This window comes from Ciconia boyciana, chromosome 4 (genome assembly GCF_034638445.1).
Source record: "Ciconia boyciana chromosome 4, ASM3463844v1, whole genome shotgun sequence".
Taxonomy (NCBI): domain Eukaryota; kingdom Metazoa; phylum Chordata; class Aves; order Ciconiiformes; family Ciconiidae; genus Ciconia; species Ciconia boyciana.
In genome coordinates, this window is record NC_132937.1 from 71,686,307 (window position 1) to 71,710,923 (window position 24,617).

At 38.7% G+C, this 24,617-nt stretch overlaps 1 protein-coding gene across 2 annotated transcripts in view; it reads left to right on the forward strand.

The window, feature by feature from the left end:
• LOC140650994 (E3 ubiquitin-protein ligase KCMF1) overlaps positions 1-24,617 on the forward strand; it is a 53,559-nt gene that overhangs the window by 5,677 nt on the left and 23,265 nt on the right. For both annotated transcript variants that reach the window (XM_072859956.1, XM_072859957.1), the window contains exon 2: positions 20,244-20,411. In XM_072859956.1, the coding sequence (XP_072716057.1) occupies positions 20,244-20,411 (168 nt within the window). The remainder of the gene's footprint in view (positions 1-20,243; positions 20,412-24,617) is intronic.

Consider the following 24,617-nt stretch of genomic DNA (forward strand, 5'->3'; position numbering starts at 1 on the left):
TGAGCAGTACTGGCCAAATGAAATTCGTACATGTTAAATAAAAAAGAAAGCTTTTCAAATACCTTTGCATGTTTACATTACTGATAACATTTGAGGAAGAGTTGTGGGTGTCACTCTTTATAGTTGCGTCTTTATTGTTGTGACTTCGGTTACTGTTAAGAAATACCAGAACGGAATAGTGACTAATACAAAAAGTGTTACTACATTCAGGAAGCTGCTGGACACAGCAGTAGATTTGAAGAACAGCAGTCAGGAGTTGGGATGTGCCAGAATTTGGTTGCACAGACAGCACTAATTTAACCTTCTTTGAGTATCTGCATTGTGTAGTTACACAGCTGCGTATTATCTACTCCACCCCTGCCTCCTTTAGGGTGCGTTGGAGGGTTTTGTATGTTAGACCACTGCTCTGTGTTTGGGAGCATACAGCAAATGAGCAGGTAGAGGCATTATAGAAAGGATGGTCAAGGTGTTGACAGCGGAGTTTTGTTGTGGAAAGTTGGATTGACCCTCCTGTCCTCTGCTGCAGAGTTCATGTGAACTGCTAGGCATATCACTTCAGCAGGAATTCACAGATGGCTGTTAGCTGTTTGTTCCTTATGTTATGAATACCTGATCTGGGATTTTGGGATCTGGGCATTCACAACCATGACTGTAGTAACTGAGTGATAAGCTTTGAAAAAACACTTAACTCTAGAAAATCAAGGATTCTGAAAAATCCATCCTTTTGCATCTCAGATCGGGCAACTGGATTCAGTGGACTTGCAGTTTTAATCTTTGCATGCCTTGGTTTCCCTCTATTTCAAGAGAAGGAAAATACTGCTTAAAAGTGCTGTTAAAGTAAATTCATTGATATTTGTGCCGCACTGAAATGCTATAGAGAAACGCATGCAGGGAAGAGGCAGTAAGAAAATCCATAGCCAATGCAAATTTTTTGAAGTGTGTGCAAATTTTTCGAATAAAGGGTCAGGCTGACTAGTGATGATAAAACAAATAGACTTTTCTGTTTGTTTACTGAACACCATATACCCTGGTGCACTGAGTGAGGTGGTATATTTCTAGAAAGGAATATAATTGTGTTAGATTGCATTTCCTATGGATTCTGATCATGGATTGATACTAGGATCATCTAGATCATACTACATACATTTTAATATGAGCAAGGTTGTGAGTTTTCATGGTTTTTGTTCTTGGAATCACTTGGGCTAAATCCTCCACATGTGATGCATTCTTCCCTTTACAGGATTTAGAATAGATGAGTGGATCTGGTAGCTGTAGGTTCTGAAGATGGAGTCGTAATGGAGAAGAGGTATACAAGCTTAACTATACACAGCAATATTGCTCACCCGTACAGAAACAGCATTGTAGGGCACTGTGAGCAGTTCAGGCACATTGAGTTCAGAGAACTCAAAAAGAGTGCTGTTAGTGACTCAGGACACATGTGAGGGGGAATTACTGCATGGATGGAAATTGAAAAGGTATTTACCTCAGAAAGGCAGATAGAGGGAATCTGAAAGAAAGGCATCATCTGTGTAAGAGTCTGTAATCTCCCTTTCTGAATACAAGAAGAAGGTACTTTATGAACTCAAGAGGGTGATTAAAACTGAAGTGCTTTTTCATACAGTATGTAATGAGATTGTGCAGAATTTTTTCACTGAGGTTCTTGAGGCTACCTAGTATCCAGATTAAATAATTAAAGCTTTGGATTTTATCTTAACCTTTATACGGCAGGCCCCTTAACTATTTCAGATTTGAATGTGGCTGTCAAGTATCTCAAATCTTACGTCCCATTTGGTTCCTACACCTTTCCCTGAAGCATCAGCTGAACATCTGCTTTGAACTTACACTTATTGTTTTTTGTACATATGGTCCTTACAGTTATCCACATTTTTATCTCTGTGTAGCATTATTACAATTAATTTTGACACAATGAAGACAGACCATTTTGAATTCAGTGTGGAGCATAGAGACAAGCTCATTAGTTTCACTGGTTTAGAATATGTGTGTAAACCCGAAGTTTCAGTTTCAAGCTATTTAAAAAGTTTATTTGGCTTATTGACACTTACTAAGTTGATAAGTGAGGTCTGTACTAAGTGAAAATTGTAGGGCGTCATCATAGAAGTGTCTTAGCTTTAATACAATTTTTCACTCACAACTGCTCTTCATTTGTAGGTCTCAGAACTGTATTTCAAAGGTGTGTGCAAGTGATGGCTTGATTTCTACCACTTGAAGTCTTTGGTTCTAGTTTGGAATTAACTTTTAAGTGTGGATTGAAGTCACTGGAGCCTCTGATGTATTTGGAAAAAAAAATCCCCCTCCTCCCCCCGTAGGTTTGTTCTGAGAATGTAGTTTTAATGAGTGTTAGGGGGAGGATGGATTTGTTTGACTGAATTTTTATCTTTTTTAATGTTAAAATATTTAAATAATTTGTTTAGGCATAGTCTGTGATTTGCCTTTGTACAAGAATTCCTCTTTTTATTGCCTATTTGTCACCCTGCAGTAAATTTAATGAGTGGGTTAATTCTATCGTGATTGCTTTATTTGGAGCTTCTATGAGACTTTCTCTAAAAGTTGCACTATTTTCAGTTGGAGACCTGGGTAAAACACTTTTATTACAATTAAACAGGAAACCTGGACACAGGAGACCATGATGTTTCTCCCATTTGCACGTGGGATATCAGGTAGAGATTTTATGTCTTGCCAGAAGGCACTCAGAAAAGTCTCCTAAAGATAGGAATTAGTTGTCTTGTACTCCATTGCAGTGAGTTTTATAGATTCAAGTCCATTCTTCCAAATTCTAGACTCATTGGGACATTTCAGTGGCATATACTGTTTACAGCTATCACTTCATACAGCTTTCCTGTAGTATTTTAAATTTGTTTTTAATTTCAGTGTTCACATAGAATTTCACATTTTTACCAAAATACTATTGATCCTGTTCCACGTTTGATTTGGATCATCTAGCTGTCATCACTGACAAGATCCAGCTCAAGAAAGACATTAATTAAAAAAAAAATCACAGTTTTTGAAAAATATATTGCAAATGTAAGATGAAGCAACAGGCAAAGTTTAAAAAAAAAAAAATCGTAACTCCATTTTTTTTTTTCTTACCTCAGGTCAGATTTGGTCTTCCCCCATCACTTCTGCCACTTCCTGGTGCCAGATTCTTTTTGGGAGGCAATGTTTCTTGTCTTGACTGACAAGAGGTGCTGTCTCTGGTAGGATAAATTATCTTCTTTGCTTTCCTTCTTTTTGTCTTTGATCTCTTATCTTTCACCCTCTTATTTCCTTGTCATTGTTATTCCTTCCCTTTGCTGTGCTCTCCCTCTCCTACTTTCCTCCTTACAGTGCTCTAGGGTGGGATTTTCAAAAACACTTGAGGAAGCTGTAGACCCATGTTGGGTTCAAGTCCAATAGAAGTTTAATGCCTGCCTCTGTAAGCCTCTTTGAAAACCAAAGCTCTAGTGTTTCTTGGTAGCACAACTAGCCCTCGCTTATTTCAGAAAATAGCTATTGCTGAAAATGTTTTTAGGCAGTGGTTTCTCCAACCTATTACAGAGATGGATTTGTGTTTTGTTTTTGTTTCTTAGATGAGACGAGGTGGTTTTATTAGTGAAAATTTTACTTAACTAGTCTAGGTTATGACTGATGAATTCTTTAATTACTTGTTCAGGAGAGTCATTGTTTACAAAACTCTTCAGTAACAGTTGATTCCTAATGTAAATGGTATTTAAGGTCTGACTTATGTTAGCTTATTGATATTAAAGCAGCTGATGTTCTTGGCTGAAGGTGATTACTATTGGCCAGCTCTCTTAGACTAAAAAATTTATCCTAAAAAATTGAAAGGATGAGGTGAATTCTTTATGTATAAACAGTTAGTGTAGAAATTAGGATGAATTAAAGTGACAGATGGGATAATGTGGTTTCAGAATATCAATATTAATGTTAGAAATTGGTTTAAAATTACAATCCTAAACAAATTCTGCACTTCTACAGACCAACAGAGTTGCTCTCCAGATGCCTGATACTTCTGGAGGAACTTCATGGCAGCTTCTAGAAGTAAACACATGGGCGTGTGCCTAGAACAACATTAGAATTATTTGGAGGCTGAATGGAGGCATCCTGGAGGTGGCTGGTTGGAGAGCAGTGCTGTGAGCTGTTAAACAGGTGATAATTCTCTGGATACCTATCTCAAGTATCCTAGCTCCAGCAGCAATAGATCATATAAGATTTTCAAGGTCAGAAACGCCTTAGGATATAGTCATGTAAAGACTTCTTGTGTGACTGCCACTAACTTCTGTCTTTACTTCCAAATAAATAATTCTGATAAGAACCAATGTTCAGTTTTACTGGTAATATATTTTTTGCATAACTTATCAGTTTGTGTGTGTATTAGCTGTACATGCTTAGAAATTGGTGTTCATCTAGAATTAATTTGAAACTGCTGGGAGTCTGACTATAAACCTTTGTCAGTTGGACTGTCTCTTGTGAGAGTTACAATGAAATTAGCTCCGAAGAAATCTCTGGGTGTGGCACAAAGGCTTGTCTGTGCCTAGGATACCATCACCTCACTTTCACTTCAAGGCAAATGTTTGAATTATTGCAAATATTTGCATATGCTTTTAATATAGGTAGTAACGATGAGATGTGCCCAACAAAAATGATATTTAGTGTACAGGTATTATGCGTATATCAGTATGCAAGCTGAGGTATGGATTGTCTTCTGCAAGTGGAAAATTTCTGTAGTGAGAAGCACCTTGTGATTCACTGATGAAATCGGGTTTGTGAGAGCAGCTTCACCAAGAGTAGAAATGGTGGAACATACATCATAACTGGACATAGTTCTACCACTGCAGTTTCCAAAGTTTCTTCTGACTTTATCTCTTTACCTTCCGAAAGTAAATAAGGCCACTAACTTCAGCACCTGAATTATTGTTAGTATTATTTTTCACATGTCCAGAGTAGACTCTCTCCCTAAATCTAGCTGTGGAAAATGAGGTAAGATTGGGAAAGAGAATTCAGGATGCCCTTGAAGAAAGACACCTAAGTTTTGCAGAAGTAAGCTGTAGAGAATATAGAGCTCTCTACATCATGACTAAACTTCTTTCAATCTAGATGTGCATAAGATAGCTCAGATGATCTTAATTCCATACCTGTCCCCTGGTATCACTTGTACTGTTCTGATAAGATGAAGATGTCAGTAAGTGTAGTTTGATTTCTGACTGTACAAATGGAAGTTGGTTACTTCTGCTGTAAACAATGACCTTTTTTTTAATTGTTTAGACTTGTATTTGTTAATTATATTAATTAGATATCCTACAGATTTAAGAAGACAGAGTAGAAGCTGTGCAGAGTGTCTTGACTCAGGATGAGGTCAGGGACATTTTCCAGCTCTCTTCTCCCTTGGTTATTTTCCTTTTGGAAAACTGCAAAGGTGAATAAACCCATTTGCCCTCGTGAATGCAGAAGGAATGGATGCTATGGTCTGCAAGTATCTTCTCCCAGGTTGTTTTGGCATAAAGCCTGTGAATTGCCAGGCAGGATCTGACAGCATACCAAGTGTTCCTTATTCTGGAAGACTTCTGTGAGGAGCTGAGAAAACAGCTTGAGATTTTGCTACAGAAGAGTGGTTTTATAAGTGAAGATTTATAAGTTAAGATTTCTCAGAATAATTGACTGTTATTAGTCAAATTTGTAGTGGTAGAGGTTGCTATAGATAACATTCTTGTGTTATTCCAAACTGCTGTCTGAAGCTTATTTAGAAGCAGTGGATCTGCAGGATGCAAATTCTCAAGTTTAACTGATGATGCCACGTTAAAAAAATAATATAAATGGAGGATTTTAATAGCTTTGGGGGTTGTTTTGTAGTCTGTTATGATATTATCCAGCTCTTCAGTGTTGGAGCCAGTTACTGGGAGGTGTCATTCTCATTGTATCTCAAAGCTCAGTTAATATTTTGTTCCTGGAAGCATTAGGAATTCAAGGAAAATGCCCAGAAAGCTGAAGGAATGGATTGTTGAGAATTACATGCCAGAATACAGTTTTCTAGCCAAGAATAAAGTACTTTGGGGTGATAATTGATTGAGGTGCAGGACTCCAGACTGTCGCTTTGAGGAATACCATAATGTATTTTTTCAGAGCAAATATTTCATGTCAGCAGCTGATGAATACAGTTTGTAGTGCTTGCATTAAACTTTGCATTGAGCTTCTTCCAAACCTATTTTTCCTTTCTTCTAATGTCTTTATTCACAAATAAATGCTTTTGAAGAAAGTAAATACTTTCTTAACTTATGTAATATGACATTGCATTAAATGCCCTTAATCTGTAAGATGACACTGCCTGCACACTCATTCATAGTGCTAAGGATTTGGAGATCTTGGCAGTGTATAGCAATTGTAAAGGTCCATACTGTAGTTTTTTCCAGTTAATCTAGGAACTCTAGAGAAGCTGCTGGGACTCTGAGGAATGTCTCAGAAATGAGAAACTACAGAGGAAATACTTTGAATGATCTGATGACCTATATTCAAGACAAAGGAGACCTTAGGGGTAAAGTAGACAAAGAAATTGTGTGTAAGTAATAGGGTTGTGAAACCTTTTCTTTTCATCCTGCAACAATTGTAAGGTGTCTTCTACTTGTACACAAGAAAAATGAACTATTGGCTGTACTGTAGGCTCTAAGTTGCTGTATGTGGGTGTTACCTGTACTGAAAGATGTCTGCAAATCCAAAAAAAGCTTCAAAACTTTACCTGTAAAATATATTTTATGTGGACAGTATTTCAGGTGCAGTGTCATACCTCTTTCTTCCTGAAAAATTAATGTAGAATTGTAAACTTTGGGATGGTGAGAGGTGCTGAATTGCTTCTGAGTTTCATTGCTCTGATGAGAGGTGTATCAGTGAAGTAAGGTAGCTGCCAGCTCTAGCGCATGCAGAAGAGTCTGGAAGGAAAGTAGTTAACGCTTACTGTTTCCTGTAGGAGCTGGTGTGTTGTAACAGTCGATAGCTCAAAAAACCTTTTAAAACAACAGTTGGCTTAAGGTTGTTCCAGGAATGTGGACATTCAGTTCTGGTGAATGGGCTGAAGATACCTCTTCATCCCTGCTGCCCAGTGACACTACCTTGAAGACTGCCAAGGTAAATGGTTAGAGTTTCATGCTCGTACCCAACATCAGTTATGGGTATCTGTAGACTAGAAGGCTGTGCTATTTTCATGGTAAAATTAGTTGCATGTTTGACATGCATTCCCAAATCAAACTTGAGAATCCAACACAGTGTGCAGTGAGACAGTCTTAAAAAATATTTATGTATTTAAAGAAGGTACTAACTACAGAAGATCCAAGTATGAGGTGAGTGTTTTTGCTCCTAAACATCTCATCTGAGAACCTGAAATAGCTCCACAATTCAGTGGGTAAAAACTACCTTTCTGCATAGAATTCAAGAGGAGTCCAGTGGGAGGTGCAGAGCAGAGCTTATAAGTTAGTCTGCAAATGTAAAGAAAAAGTTGTGTTTTTCAGTGTTACGAGTGCACTGTGTCTGTGCTTCCAAGATGCAGAAATTGAGGTAAAACAGTAAAAATATCTCTGGTGTCTCCACCTTCCCCAGCTTCATTATCTAGGTTTTCTTCAGTAGTATCTTTGTATTATAGCACTCAACTTTTTTTCTAATAGGCAAATCATTTAGAAACTTCTTTCAGTGAAGATCTATGAGATTTGTTTGTACAGTTGGTTTTTTCCCTTATCCTTACAATACTGTTTTGTGCATTTTGTAACTGCACCATGGCTTCTGAGCCTGTAGTAAGGAGTAGTGAGACCGAATGGATTTTGACTCTCCCTCTCCTTGTTTCTTAAATTATGAAGTGAGGTATGTTTTATCTGTTTTGATAAAATGCTGTATTATTAGGCACCTGCTTTATTCTTACAGTTCAGCAAATAAAGAAAAACATGTCTATAAATTGCTGTCTGTTATTTTCATTTAGAAAAATGTCTTTTTTGTTAAAGCTCAATTTCCAGATTTTTCAGTTGTTAAATTAGGATCCTGTACTAAGTATTCCCCTGAAACTGTACATTTCAGACTGTTTTCATCTGGCTGTTGATTCTTTGTGCAAATGAAGTTTTCCAAACATTTTTGACGTTGTTTAATTCTGAATGTCTTGTTCTAGAGCAAGGCTGAATGACCCTGTCTCCTATTCAGTAAGGATGAGGGGCTGCAGAAGGCCTTTGTCTGAAGCAAGGTGATGGGAATTGTGGTACCTGTCTGACTCTTGTGGTGTAAGTCAGAGTGCTTGGCAATTTGCTTCATTAAAATTTAACATGAGGATTTGAGAGATCCAGGTTTTGGCAGGATAGAACAAAAATCTCATTTTTTGGTCTTTATTCTGCCTTTTAGTGTTTCCACCTGCAACAAAACAGTTACATTGAAACCGTGGTGATTGTTTTGTTCAGAGTTGTCGTTTCCCCCTCCAATTGAAAATAGGTGCTCTAAATACCGACCTTAATGTATCTTCAGTTTCTATACAGATAAAAATAGACATTTTTTTTTCTCCTTGAAATTGTAGGCAGCTGCTTTCAGTTCTAGGAATAAAAATGAACTCTCCCTTCCTGTCCTCAAATTTCTTAACATGATTGGGATTTTATGGCAAAATAATAGCGAAGCTGATGAACTTATATTTCATATTTTCTACAGTTGATCCCTTCTTATCTGGTTTGACAGATTTACGATTTTTTTTTTTCATACTTGTCCCAAGCGATGCTTCCCTTTTTAGTGTGTTGGATTAAGAATCCAATTGTGTAGTGTTTTTCCTGCAAATCAGGTTTACTTTGAGGACAGGTTTGAACAGAAATATTTTTAAAGCAGTTTTTCTTAAATTAAAAAAAAAAGTATTTTTCAAGAGATTGAGCTAATTGTAGTAAAAAGATTAAGTACTGAAGATTCATGAACTGTGATCTGTAAATCAGTGATGGCTTTTAGTGTTTAGTGATAGATTGAAAGCTATTTAGGAAAATGATCTGACTCATTATTTTCAAATAGTTAGGGTGGTTAGTAAGTTATTCTGAAAAGTAATTTGGATATATGTGTAAAGGATGGATGGGACTGCCAGGGAAGCGTTCAAGAAGGTAGTATTCTGATAATCTTTGGTTCTTTATGCATATGTGGTATAAGAGGAGAAGAAAAAAGAAAATAGAAGTAATAAAGCTAAATGAAACTTTTCCTAATGAGATGAAGAAAGAGAAAGGTAGGCATTTGGTATGGCTGGCAAATGGCTGGGTTGCCAGTCCAGAGAACGTATGAGCAATTAGCAAAGAAGTAAGTGCCATGGAGAATCGGAAATAAGGGGAGAGAGGAATGGAACAAACTCAAAGTCTGACCGAAGTAGGCATGAAACCTTTTTTGCTTTAGGTTGCTGCATTTCCCACAGCACTCTTCTGGTGTAGCTTTCACATCATAAGCAATCGTAGTTTCTGCAGGCATGTTGTCAGCCTGAGAAGATGTTCTCTGTAAGAAGGAGTGGGAGTAAAAGTGGTTGCCAAGGCAGTCTGTTTATGTTCATAGTAAGAAAAATGCCTGAGAAAGCCCAGAGTAGAACATTGCTACTACTTAACTGAATATACTGTAGTTTTTTAACCTCCTATTGCCATTTTTAAAAATAAGTTTACATTATCCTTCTGTCTTGTGTTCAGAGAAATTCAATTATTTTTACAAGTTCCTAGACCTCTTGTGGTGTTAAGGAAAGATAAATTCCTTTTATGACATTGTGGTGCCATTCAAAATGGTGATTTTGAAGGTAGGCTGTAAGTTTGAAAGTGTTCTTATGCTCCTCTCTGTAAACTTAGTTGGGTCATAGGGAGGAATCTAGGTATAGCTGCCTGCTGTGTATCGGACATGGCTGCTTGCTTCAGTGGAGAGCCGCTTGTTCTTTCCCTCTGTCTCCCAGCTGCTTTCTGTGTTTTCCTGACGTGAAAAATCTATGTATTTCCAGACCACCTTGTACGAGTCTTTACTGTAAGTCTCTGCTATCATGAGACATTGTAATCACAAGGCATTACTGAGAGAGCTGGAATGCTTGCTGCGTGAAAACTTTTTTGTCTTTCACTTCTAGCTCCGTGGTTGCCCAGCCAGTGCTGCCTGCTTCCTGCATTGCTGCCTGTGCTAAATCTTACCGCTTCTCTGTGCTGCAGGGGAGAAAAGCTTGCCATGTTTGCCTATTTGGGGAATGTTGCGGTATAAGAGGGTCAGGAGTGAGTCTGATAATGCAAAAGGAAGTAAAGCTGAGTGTGTATTCCAGACACCAGAGCTATGCATAGGGTGTACCTAAATAGAGTATTTAATTTCTGCTAAGCTTTTTGCAAAGGTAAGAATTTACAAGGAAAACTGATGAATTTTGCCTCTACCAGGTATTTTGAGTATTGATGTTTTATCTGCCTGAAACAGTGGCTCATAGAAAGAGGAGTCAAAACTGTCAAGTCTTCAAGCACTTGAACTTCTGTGCTCAGTGGAGCCATACTACTGAGTTCTCTCCCATGCCTGATTGGACATGTGACTTGTTCTCCTTGTTTAATTTCCCTTTTTTTGTCACTCTTCTTAAATAAGATTCTAAACCAAAATATGCAAAGGTTTCTTTTCTGAGAAGACTACTTCTTAATTCTTGCAGGGCTCAACAGAGAAGTACCAGTTCTTCTGCTTAATTTATTTTTAGGATTTTCTCAATGTTTATTCATGTTTCTTGCACCTATAAAACTCATTGTGTGATGTTCTTCTCCCCAGCCCAGTTATGCAGCTCAGGCAAACACCAACTGAAAGATATTTCTGTTGTCTCTTTAGTCCTGAAAGAAACTCAGGAACTTGGTCCTGTCCTTTTAAATGAGAAACTTTGCCATTGATTTTACTAGATACAGGATTTAGCCCAGTGCTGTTATTGTTATTTTCTTGCCCTGGCGCTGTTTAGAGCTTCCTCAGTTTAAGTATTTTTCTGTTAATAGAATTCACATGCTGTTTGCCATTTTCCAGATTAACAGAGTTGTTAAATAAGATCATGTCTGGTGCCAGTTCCCTTTGCTGCCACATTACAGACTTTCTGTGCTCTGATAAATGTGTTGCAATTTGTTTAATTTTAATGTGTTTACAGTACGTTAGCAGGCTTTCATGTTGTGATGGTATTGATTTGCGTATTTGAAATCAAATTATATTAATTAAATGATAAGAGACATGTGAGACAAAGTATCAAATATTAAATTAGAAATCCAAATCTGCTTGATCAAAAATCCTTGCAATGTACACTGTTTCTAGTTCTACTTTAAAAGTCTTAAACATGTCTGGCAAAACCTTTCACTGTGAATCAGTTCTCATGACAGGTTAAGAATTCTGCTGGTTTCATAATGTTTAGATATGTTAAATGTAATACTCTTCAGAGAAGATATTTAACATTTTTTTGTTGAAAATATCAGAAGTCTGTGGTACTCTGAGTGAAAACATCTTTGTGCTGTAGGAGGCCAGGACAAAACTGTAACCTAGTTTTCTCTGAATTTAAGGAACAATTAGTGCAGAGTCTGATCGAGGTATGAAGCCTAGAAAACACTATTTAGATTGTCAGTAACTATTTAATAAGCTTTTTTTTTTGGCAGATATAGCTGGAGAAAGTGGTTTGTTCCTGTTTTGCGGTGTTTGCAGTAACTTGCGAAAGTAATAAAAAAGAAAATAGAAGGCATAACAAATATTATTCTGGGAAGTTTCAAGCATAATAGCTCTCCTCCAGTAAAGGTGGATTACACGTTTATAGTTTGCTAAGCAAAATTCCTTAGAAAGAAACAGGGTAGGATAGTTAAAAAGTGCTTTTCGAGAATTGGTCTCCTGCAGCTGCTTTCTCATCATATCTGAAGGAGTTGCCCAGGACTCCTATGAACTTGTTAAAATCCTTTTTTCATTCATGCTTGCTTTCTGTATTTTGGGCACAGGGATGTGCATTATTTTGTCGGTCTTTTCTCTTCAGTGCAAGTTTGTTCTCTGTTACAGAGGATGGGGAGGTATTCCACCTAGCTTGTCAGGAAAGTAGGTTTTTTGCATCATAGGCTGTATTGTGATTCTTGGTAAAATGATGTCTAGATAGTAAGTCCAGAGTTTTCAGCAGGCTCTAGAGCAGTTTCTGGTTTATGTGTGTGGGGTCCCAGCAGTATATTTAGAGAGATGAAAGAATCTACAGATTTGTATGTAAAAAGTTTACAAAGAAAGCGATTGCTCTTTTTATTGTGTAGAGAGAATATATGTTTAATATTGACAAGAACTGATTGAGGTTGTGTATGTGCTTGTACAGAACCTATTTTGGCCTATTCCAGGTCAGAATAAATGAGCAATATTTAAACCTCATCTTACAGAAGTATTTGTATAGTAACTCCTTTTTCAGAGATTTGGTACTTGGTCAAATGAACTTTACAACGATTTTTGGACAGTGGTCAGTAAATTCATATTGATGGTTTTTGGTTTGGTTGGAATTTTTTTGGAAAAGAGGATATTTAAAAGAAAGTTGCATGCTCAGGGTTTACTAGTTGGCTGTTAGGTTATCCATCTGGGGTTGTAAGAAAACAACTTCCCTCTTTCAGCCAGTTTCAGCTAAGGTGGTAGTGAAACCACCAGTGTTTCTGGGATCTATTTGAAAAAATTAAAATGTTCAATTGGTGTTTATATTTGCGTTGATGGTGGCAAAGTTGTTCTTGGACCTGCTGTATAAATGTCATTGGTGTCATAGGATGCCATCTACTGGGCAGTGATCGGTACATATGAGATAAATAGAACCTGCCTGTGAGAGTAGTAAATCCTAAAGTAAGAGTGCTTAGGAATTTTTTTATTAAGATGTTGAAGAACTACAAATACTGTGTTAGCATTTCGAGGGAATGTTTAGTATGTTTTTCGAAGGAATAAAAGCAGCCCTACTTGTTATGTTTAGGTATTGTGGCCTTCCTCTCAAAGTTAGATCTGGAGAAGAGATATTGAGTGACTTTTTCAGTAGTCAGTGAATTTTTGATGGTGTTTTAGGGAAATATAAATGGTTGTTATGGTCATCTTTTTCTTTGGCCGATTTTAGTACTACATTATTAAAGTAATTTGTGTAATCAAATAGAAATGGATGGACTGATTTATAAAAGTTACAAATTCAAGTTAGGAAGGAGCAAAATGAAGCTAACTAGCACAACTTTTTCATCCCTTACACATAGGCCTTAAGATAATAAGTTTAATTACCTGGCGAGATACTAGTTTGTGTCTGGGACATTCCTCCCTGACTGCCTCGGTGCACAGGATGGACTGCTCTGAGGGTGAAATAGAGACATGTAGTCTGCTGCACATCTGAAACAGAGATACGAGGCAGTCGGCTGTGTGAGGTTCTTGCTGTGGTGTCAGAATTGGAACGCATGATGAATGAATGAATCGGGGAATTCCAGACAGGTGGCAGTTGCTGTGGGGAGCCATCTCTCTGTCCTGCATGATTCCTGTATAGTGTTGGGTGTGTTTTGCAGTGCTTACTAATCACTTGTTCCTGATGCCCTAGGTGACTGAACCAGTTCTGTGTATAACTTCCACAACTTGGGATGTGAAAGCAAAAATAGAAAAACTACTTTTGGTAGCAGGCTGACTGACACTCGTGTTAGGACCAAGGCTGGAACTTGCTGGGCCAGCCGTACTGCTCAATTCTTTCTTTTTAGACCAGCTCTAGACAAGTACGAGACACTGTGCAAATGGGCTTCATGAAACTTGTTGATGACAGGGAGATGACAAGATTCTGGGGTCTGTTTCTACTCCAGATTCTGGAGAAGAAGGAAGAGTGCTGTTCAGAAAACAAACCTTTTTGCCCTTCTGGTCTAATGTAGGCCTGATTCCCTCCCTTTCCTCCCTTGTTTTCTTTCCAGTTCCAAGTCAACATAATCTCTGCCTGCAGCTTTAATCCTACTAGTTCTTTCTGCAGACATGCTAGTATGGTTGCTGCTTCTTGCACTCTGCTATAGGAAGATCTGCATGTTCATCTCTCTTGCACACAGGATGTGTGAGGGGATGGAGCATTTTTAGTTACTTCAGGGGTATGGTGTGTGAATTTCCTGTTCAGCACTTGGAGCTGCAAAGGTGATGGAGTATGCTCTGTGTTGTAGGTCTCCTTGATGTTTGTTTTTCACAATCTGCTTTAGTAAACATGTGAGAAAAAATAAACAAGATTCAAAGTCCTATGGTTTAGCTGAATTTCCAGTGAAATTTTCACTGAAACAACAGAAGTTTCTGTTCCGAGAAATTAACCTCTCAAATTAGGCACTAGTCTGCATTAAGAAATGAGGCTATTAAAGTAAGAAACATTTGGCATTTCTTTTTTTGATGTTATCAAAAGGCATATATTTTCCTATCTTCGGTCTTAGAAACAACTGAACCACTTAAGTAGAATGTCTTGCTTTAAGACTTGGGATTGCCATGTGGCATGTAGACTACAAATGAGATAGTTGATGTCAAGCAAATTTATTTAAAAAACCACAAACAAACAAACAACACCACAGACCAAGACACTGAAAGAGCTTACACCGATACGTATCGGATACATACTAAAAGTAGTGTCACTTACAATCTTCAGAATGTAAAAATAAAACTCAATCCACAGGTTGCAACCTTTTGCACCACAAAGGAGGCAGCACAACTTTTTAATTTTGACTTGCATGCTTAAGTTGGGGTTTTTAAAAGGTAATTTTGAAAGGTAGAAACCTTAAAAGTTTTCCACTCCCGTTGGAATTCAGTGGTACTCTTGCATGTAATTCTGTCAGTCTTTGAGAAGGGTGAATGCTTTTAGTACTTCAGTAAGGCAGGAAGAAATGCTTCAGTAACTGGCATTTTCAATCTGGAGGAGAAATCATTGACAGGCTAATTTTGTATTTATGTTGGACATTAGCGAAATTCAGTTATCCTCACTCTGAGCACTGATGAATTAAAAACAGTACCTGAATTACAGGCTGGAAGGTTGGTTTTTGGACACTTAGCTGCTGACAGGAATGTTAAATGGTGTGTCGTGGTTTAGCCCCAGTCGGCAACTGAGCAGCACACAGCCGCTTGCTCACCCACCCCCCCCCGGTGGGATGGGGGAGAGAATCAGAAGAGTAAAAGTGAGAACTCGTGGGTTGAGGTAAGGACAGTTTAATAGGTAAAGCAAAAGCTGTGCACGCAAGCAAAGCAAAACAAAGAATTAATTCACTACTTCCCATGGGCAGGCAGGTGTTCAGCCATCTCCAGGAAAGCAGGGCTCTATCACGTGTAATGGTTGCTTGGGAAGACAAACACCATTACTCTGAATGTCCCCCCCTTCCTTCTTTTTCCCCAGCTTTATATACCGACCGTGATGTCATATGGTATGGAATAGCCCTTTGGTCAGTTTGGATCAACTATGCTGGCTGTGTCCCCTCCCAACTTCTTGTGCACCTGGCAGAGCATGGGAAGCTGAAAAGTCCTTGACTAGTGCAGCAACAACTAAAACATCTCTGTATTATCAACACTGTTCTCAGCATAAATCCAAAACATAGCCCCATACCAGCCACTATAAAGAAAATTAACTCTATCTCAGCTGAAACCAGGACATGGTGAAAGTACCCATGAACCTAATGTCTTCCAATGTGTTGCAAAAACAACAGAGTTTAATTCTCAGGGATATCACAAGGATTAAATACTGCACTCAGGAGCTAAATGTTACTGTCTTCACTGTTTGAATACTCCAGATGCAGGCTTCATATGTGTTTTAAATGTTTTCTAGTGATTAGTGGATGGCATTTTCTCTGAAATTTCTAAAAATTAAATGATTGATTGATACCAAAGTATTGACAAAGTTTAGCAGTTCACGTTGTTTGAGGCAGGAACATATTCCAGTGTCTCTGTATAGCTTATTTTGACCATATGTTCTTTGTAAGAAAAAAAAAAAACTCCTGAGTTTTCCGCAGTTTCTCAGGTCATTTTTATCTGGGCCAGATTATTGGGCTCTTAATAATATTATTCTGATTGCCCATAGTATCTGAGGAGGCCAAGTGGGGGGGAAAAAAACCCTTTGCCCTGTTACAAATGGGTGTCTATCCAAGGCAGTAATGGCTTGGGACATTCAGGACACTTTAACTGATGTTATACCTTAGCTTTGTTTGTAATTGTAAAAACAAATTAATCCAGATATATGTAGTATTTGAAACATGTCTGTCCAGTGTTATTCTCTCCATTATGAAATCAGATTACGTCCTCCCTTTGGTGTCTCTGTTAAACCCAGGAGAAGTTGCTTTCATTTTAGTTAATTCCTAGCAAAAACTATTTTTATGTCATAAGAGCAAATTATATTTGGCTATCACAATCGAAGTATGAAAGGTGTTGGGGGTGGTGGTGTTTTGGGTGGGGGTTTTTTGGTTTATGTGTGGTGTTTTGGTTTTTTTTTAAAAAAAATCACTATTCGGCATGCTACATATAAAATGCCTGTCTGATAATATCTTCCCTGAAGTCATTGGTCTGGATTAGGTGAAGATGTGGGATGACTTGACGTAAAAGTAGTAAGAATATTGTAGGGGTAAAACATATTTTATTAATGGGACTGTTAAGTATCTCCTGATTAATTTCACTCAGTGTGAAGCTGGAGAGACTGAGGCTGTTGATATTGCGAGGGAATACTGCTGAAGAAACTTTCAGAACTTGAATTTTGATAAAGGTAAAGTGAACCAAAACTCCTTAGGTTTTAGCACAATGCTACCCTCTAGTGGAACAGTGTTGCATTTAGAAAACCCAGCATTCTTTCTCAGTGAACAGCAAGGTTTTAATTAGGTGGGTTTTAATTAGATGTGATACATGTTATGCAGTCTGTGTGGGTACTTGTGTAGCAATAAGAAAGTAGAAGAAAATTTGAGGAAGCCACCTCTATAATCTATGATAATGAAAATGTAATCTGTAACTAAAATGGATATTTCTTTCTCTGATCATTCCAAATCGTTGCTTTGCAAAAAGTGAATCAGAAATTCTCATTGACTAGCAATTCATTCGGGATGTCGGGATATGATTCGGAAATCATAAGATTTCATTCAAGGATTCTTCTAAAAGTCAGTAGCTTTTGTGCAAGTTAGAAATGTACGCTGAGTATCTAAATCCTTGTCATACATTGTTCAGGCTTTTCTCCTGGTTGGGTGTTTGCTTTTGCTCCTTGTTTCAGAGTGAACCCCTCCAGAGCGTGTTTTCTCCTCAAAACCTGTGGCTAATATGGATGCATCCAGTTTAATCTGACGTTACTGAATATGTAACATACCTGCTGTATTTGCAAATGTAAGGTAAATGCAGAGAAATGTTGGATAGGCCTGTGGTGAAAGACATGCTGTGCTGGCTGGAATATGTTATCTTTCAGTGTTTGGGATTTGTGCAGGGAGAAGAAATGAACTTTAGGAATTTCAGTTGATGTAAAGATTAAAGTAGAGAAAAATTAAAAACAAAATAAAAGCTTTGATAAGGAAATAAGTGTTTACTACAGTAGAAAGAACCAGGTGGGAGATTATTTGCCTGGGTATTTCAATTTCTAGATCCCCAGTTGGATAGATGGGTTAGATTTTGGCAGCCAAATAATAGGCTTGAAGAAGAACAGGAAAAACTGTAACAACCTGACTTTGGTGAGACTGTTGTAAAAAGGGAAGAATGTGTGATATAAGTCCTGGAAAAGAGGTCCTGCTGGATTCAGGGGGAGGTCTGGGGATTTAAGCATGGGTTTAACTCTCAAACAGAGGCTTTTAATTCAGTTATCGTTTTTCCTTTTGTGGTTTTCACTCTCTGCTACAAAAAGGATATAAAATTAACATGGTACATCCCCTGCTGTCAGCCGGTTTCTTGGAGGGCAGGATGTGATAGTTCTGGCAAAATATTAACCTTGAGAGATGTAGAAAGCATGCTGTCTCTAGAATGTTGTTATTCTCTTGGTCTGACTTCACCAGCCATAGTGATGTGTTATGCTAAGGTTAGTTTTTCTGTTTGAATCAGATTGTAGACTTTCTGATAAATGATACTAAGAAGCAAAATTCTTCTGTTGTTTGAAGACCTTGTTGTGCATTTCCACTGGAAATGTTCTTAAGTTTTAAATACAAACATTATGTTGTGATTTAAGTTTATGGCTGAATTTCTCCAAAGTTAATATCACAAAGTGTGTGGGGGTTGCAGTTTGGAATGATATGGAGAAGCATTGGCACGAAGAAAACATGTAAATGGAAACTTCTTAAAAACATGTCTGTCTTCCAGTAGGAACGATCTAGGTGTTTGAGAGGACATGTGACAGGAGGAGTTTGACTGTTGCAAGGAGGCTTACATCTGCATTAAATCAACTGTCTTGAGCTTAAAGGAAAAAAGTGGGGAGAATACGACTTACTGGAGAACCATGGCTTAATGCTTCATCTGGAAAACTATTAGTGTCTGACATAGACTCTAGGTTAAACTAGTCTGCTCATTTCAGTGTGATGTCTAACTTGCTGATCAACTGTTTTCTAGAAAATGTAGTAAACAACAAAAAGACTTGCAGTGCTGCCAATAACTGATAAGTGTTTTGTGTATAGCATGCATTGTTGGAGAGATATGGATGCTGCATAGGTAACATTTTGTAGATCTCTATATGGAAAAAAAAGTAAACAAACCAACTGAAGCAATGAAATTCATTCTACAGCATTAACAAGCAGGTATTCTCAGAAGTTAGTTCTCTCTGTGTCCAAATCATCAAAGATTGTTACAGATCCTTCAGAGTTTCTGGATGAAACTTCAGAGAAAAGATGTCATGTGAGAGACTTAAAAAAAACCCCAAAACCAAAAACTTTGAACATTGTAACAGGGCCAGCCTCAAAATGTTCTTCTTTGAGGCTATTAACAAAGATTGTTGAAATATTTTCTTCTCGTACACTATTCCATGTAGAGTGATGTTTTCAAAGTAGACTCTGAGTGAGGCAACTAAAAAATAGGTTCAGTATTCATATAAGCACAGTGCTTAGACATTAGAAACGATCAGATAAAGCCTTAAGCTATCCCTGTAGGTAAAGAAACTAAAGGAAAAAATGATAAAGTAATTTTGTCCACTGTTCATCTAAATGTGATGATGCAATCGTTTGAACAAGTAGCAGAGATTTAAAAGAAATTACCTGTTGTTGCATTCCTATATTACATGTGGTAAAGCTTCTGTTTCAGATACTACAGAGTGGAGTAGCACAACAAAAATATGAAAAAAAAAAAAATAATCTGTAATTAACACCAGTACCCTGGCAGTTAGGGTTAAAAAAAATAGGGAGGTGGCTAATGTGACTGTTTCATTCTGGCAGTTTTATTTCTCTAAAGTAGTCCGTGCTTGTACCAAGCTATGGAGAACATGTCTTAGCTGATGCTGAAAGAGGATGCTGATCAAAATCCTGCTTTAATTGTATACACTGGTTTCTTTTGTGGAGGCCCTTACTTTGCTGCTACAATTGCAGGAAGTTTGTGTTAGACTTGACAGATTACAAGATGATGACACTTCTCCTGCACTTAACTAAGTAACCAAGAGAGAACTGAAACCACACAGAGAAAAATGAAAACCTTTGGAAGCTATAAAGCCTTTCTCTGACACATGCAGTGTGACTACCTTACAGTGGAAGCATTGAGCTTCAGAAAGAAATAGGGTGGTGAGAACTGATGCAGCCTAACTTCAAAAAACACCTCAACTTTTTTCTGTTATTTAAAATGGAAAAAGGTCATAATTTCTAGCCCACATATAATGTCAGGGATGGTTATAGTATTCTTCAGAATTAAAGTATTAGGAAGTGTGAAAGTAAAGGCTGAAAAGCTAGTGGATTTTTGTCCGTGGTTGGTTTGCTTATTGTTGTGTTTTCCTTTTTGATCAGCCATTGTACTGTTTGGTTTTTAAGAGCATTTGGCCCAAGATTCCTAACCGAACAGTCAAAATAGCAGTTGATACTACCAGGTAAAGAAAGGCGCCTGTAGGAAGGTGTGTCCGAAGAGATTTTATAACTTAACCTATGATTATTTCAGGTGCTTGAGTTTGCCCTTTTTTTATTTCACGAATTCAAGATTTCTACTTCTGGGAGAGCAGTGTCTTTTAAAGACATAAATACATTTTAACATGGAGTCTTGTGCCAGCTGCACATGTCAGAGATGGCTGGCTCCTTTTAGTTGTTGAGAGGCAATAGCAACAAATCTGCCTCTTATTAAAAAAAAAAGTGCATTTATTGGTGTTTTAAAGCAATTTTATTTGTTTACAGGTGTCAGCTGTGATGCATGTTTAAAAGGAAATTTTCGAGGTCGCCGATACAAGTGTTTAATTTGCTACGATTACGATCTGTGCGCAACTTGTTATGAAAGTGGTGCAACGACGACAAGGCATACAACTGACCATCCAATGCAGTGCATACTAACAAGAGTAGATTTTGGTAAGTGATAAGTTCAAACTCTAGCAGTTTGCTGCTATGTTGTGTCTACAAACATAATACAGATTTTCATGTTTCTACTTATTAATCACTTCCCCCATTAGCACACTGAAAATGAGAGCAAGTTCTTACTTGTGTGTGTGTTATGCTGCTGTAACAGGGACAGAGCTTAAAATAAAATCTGAAGTCTCATATGTAATGACAAGTGGCCTTCAAAGCACAAATGCAATTAGTTTATTTCTGAGGGGTCAAAGAGTAGAATTGCAGTAGGCCTGTGTAAAGAACAGGAATGTGCTTACGAGGCAGTCATTGTACTTTTGTGCTTTTTGTAGGACAATTTGTCAGGACAATGGAGAAGTTCAGAGCAAATTTCCCAGCTTGCTTTCTCCTGAAAAAGAATCCTAAGCTGTTAGGATGCTTTATGATTTTAAGCATGTGGCTTGCACATTACCCCCACCATTTTAAAGGGGCTATACTGGCAAAGAAAATACAAATTATTTGTAGAATTCTCTGCCAAAATCATATTGTGTTACTTGTATCAAAGTACAGAACAAATGTACCTTCACTTGTCAGCTCAGGTGCTTATGTGACAGAAGATCGTGCCACCTGTTGTGCCTAATTCTTAGGCAAAGGGAGCAGCTTAAATAATGGTTACCTTGATAATGTGTAGAGTGAGGTCTGACTGGATTCACCAGAATTGAGCTTGAGGCTTTTGTGATTTCCCCCCCCCCCCGCAACTACTAGGACAAGCTCGCTCTGGTAAGTGCGTATCTTGCTAAGTCAGAGGAGCATCATAGAATAGTCTAGTTTGTTTGGAAGGGGACTCTGGAGATCATCTGATCCAACCTTCTGTTGGAAGCAGGGGCATAAGTTGGGCTATCCCATCAAGCCAAGTCTTGAATATTTCCCTCAAGGCATGTTTCACCATTTCTGGGCCACCTATTCCAGTGTTTAGTTCCTGCAGTGAATTCTGTGGTTTTTTGTTTGTTTCCCTTTATCCAAGTGGAATTTCCTTTGAATCAGCTTGCACCTGCAGCCCATCACCATGCTTCCTTTTGAAGAGCCTATCTCTATTTCCTCTACAACTACTTTTTCAGTATAAGAAGTTGGAGATGAGATCCACCTTGAGCCTTCTCTAGTGTGGATGAATCCCATTCCTTCAACCATTCTTATGTCAAGTTCTCCACCCTCTAACTGTCTTGGTGGACACAAATGTGTGTGCACACAAAAAAACCCCTAGATCCTCTCCGTTTTATTTCAATATCTGTCTTGAAGTGGAGAGACCAAAACTGAACCCTGTGTTGCTGGTGTTGCCTAACAAGTGCCAAGTAACATTGGATAATCACATCCCTTAATTTGACGGCCGTTCTCTTACTGATTTAGCCCAGGTCATCGTTTGCCTTCACTGATGCAGGGGCACACTGCTGGCTGATGTTTGGCTTGCTGTCCACTGGGATCCCCCAGTCCTTTTCAGCAGAGCTGCTCCCCAGCTAGTTGACCCTGCATTTGAGCAGCAACTGCTGTTTGGCACTGCTCAGTATTGGCAGATGGGATACAAATCCTCTCTCATCTTCATTAGCATCTGTGTTTGTTCATGGCTTCAGCATGTGGTTCTTATTGTTGGGGAGCAGCAAGACCAGGGCTGTTCCACAAGGAATAACAAACCAGGAGCTGAGGATGACCACAGCGCAGCCAGGGTCAGTGTCCTCACTGACAGGGTGTGCAGGGCAGGGTTGGTAGCAGGAGCAGGTCCCGTTGACAGTTCCAGACAAAGCAAGTATAACAAGTCAGCTCTGGGGTCCGTGCAGGAAACCTGTCTAAGGCAGGAGGAGGGCTAGGTGCAGCTGCAGCATGGTTCATGGCCAGATGGTCAGACCTTAGATGTAGCATATAGGCAGAGGGTGTGTGTGCAGGTCTGCTTTGAGGTTGGTCAAGGCACCTAAGGCCTGTTGGTCAGCTCAGGGCCCTGATGCCTGCAGGGGAAACAAAACACCGAGCTGCTTCTGGATGAATAACTGAATACCTGCCATGTAATCACTGTCAGCCCCAGCAGTGTGTCTCTCACACTGAAGCAGTCAGCCCAGCACTATCAGGCTGTGAGGTTGAATACTGAGATTGGCAGCTGATGAAACCGCATGAAGAAAAATGGAGGATGTGCTGTTTCTTCCTGCTAGACATAGCTGTACTGGAAACTTGCTGAAAGATTGAAATAGCGATGCTCTGGCTGACAGGAGTGAGCAGCTGTTTCCAGATTCAACCAGGCTGGCATTTTACTCTAGCAAATGTGACTCTTGCACTGCCTTTGTAGTGAAAGGGGAGAGTTCCAAGTGATGGGAGTAGAGATCCCACCTGTTGAGAGTAGATCCCTCCAGTCTGTGAAGCAGGACAACATTGGTGATTAACAGAATATTAAAGTCTAAATGAGTAGTACAGCTATATCACTGTGTATCTTTGTTCCATAGGATCAGTCATAAGATAATTCTGGTTGGAAAGGTTCTCTAGAGGTCTCTGGTCCAACCTTCTGCTCCAGGTTGTGAGGTCAGACCAGGTTAGTCAGGGCTTTGGTCACTTGGGTCTTGAAAACCTCCAGGAATGGAGGTGGCACAGGGGCTGTTTGGGTATCCTGTTTCACTGCCTGTCTACATGGGGGAAAATGTTCTTCCTTATATCCTCTTGTCCTCCTGTACTGCAGCACTGAGAAGAGCCTGGCTATGTCTCCTTGATCCTATCTTTGTCAGTGGGGGGGGAGCTGTTAGGTGACCCAAAGCTCTCTGCTCCAGGCTGAACCAGTGCTGCCCCTGCAGCCTCTCCTCACAGGGCAAGTGCTCCAGCCCTGCCATCTTAATGGCCTTCTGCTGAACTCGCTTCAGTTTGATGTCTCCCCTGTACTCGAAGGACCCAGATGAGATGCAGTGCTTGGGTGAGGCTGACGGGTGCTGAGCCAAGGGACTCACCCCTACTCATACTGCTCTAGGCACATGGCTGGCCCCTGCTCAGCTTGCTGCCCCCCCGCACCCTGCACTGTCTCCTCAGAGCTGCTCCCTGGCCCTGCCAACATTGCTGCCTAGGTCTGCCTGCCTGGGGCAGGGCAGGGCTGAATTTCGTAAGATTCCTGTTGGCCCATTCCTTTATGCAAATGTTTGTAAATAGAGGGTAGGTAAGCATTATTTCTTTAAGTTTATAGCAGAATATCTAGCAGGTTTTAGAATGTTTTTTGTTCAGGAATCTGCAGCAAAACAGAACTAGCAGCAGTTTCAAGGGTAATACTGTTTTGAATAGTATGGCTGCTTGATCAGTGCTACAGGAATATATATACTTTGTAAAATGTGGTGTGTTGCCACCATTTAGTTTCTTCAAACATTGATTAAAAAATTCAATCAAATCAAATACACTACAACTTGTGTAATACCAACATTTTTATCTATATGTATGTATCAAACTGAAATTATATTATTCATATGAAGAAAAGTGAAACTAAAATTCCTGACTGCTGTGTACCCTTGTAAAGAAATATGTCTTAACGGAAAGCAGGGACAAGCTGTTATAAAATGTAGTCCTAAATCATCTCTTTGAAAGATTGATTTTTATCTAAGGAATCCTACTGTACTTCTGTCTCATTATGAACCTCCTGCCAAGTTTAAGAATGTGTTAGATTTAAATGTTAAATACAAGCAGTCTGTAGATTGATAATAAAGCGAAACTGCTCATATTTTTTGGTAGAGTTTTCACACTAAATTAATTTTTTGTTTGTTTTCGTTTGGTTTTCTTTATTTTCCAGAAAAAGCTTTAATATCTAAACATGCTGAGCTTGAAATCTAACTCCATAAACTATTGTTGAGTCCTCTTTACACAGTATTCTGATCCTTTTACTCCTTTGTATTCTTCCTCTAATTGATAAGCATTGTGGGTAATGAATCTTCTCCTAGAGGGATGTGATTTAGTCTGGTGGTCTTTTTTACTAAGCAACCCTGTCTTCCTAGCTACTTTGAAAAGAGGGCTTTAGAGGTCCAGAGGAGTTTGAAGAGTTATGGACTCCTGCTTTTGTGTAGGAAGGTGTTTGGAAAGAACCAAAACACATTATCTGAAAGATTTCTTTGTGGCCAGAAGGGATAATTCTTTGGTCATGGGCCAGTTGCATCATAACAGTAATACAACTGTAAATGAAAACAGTAATACAATTGTAGGTTTCCTTGCTTCTGCAGCCATGGA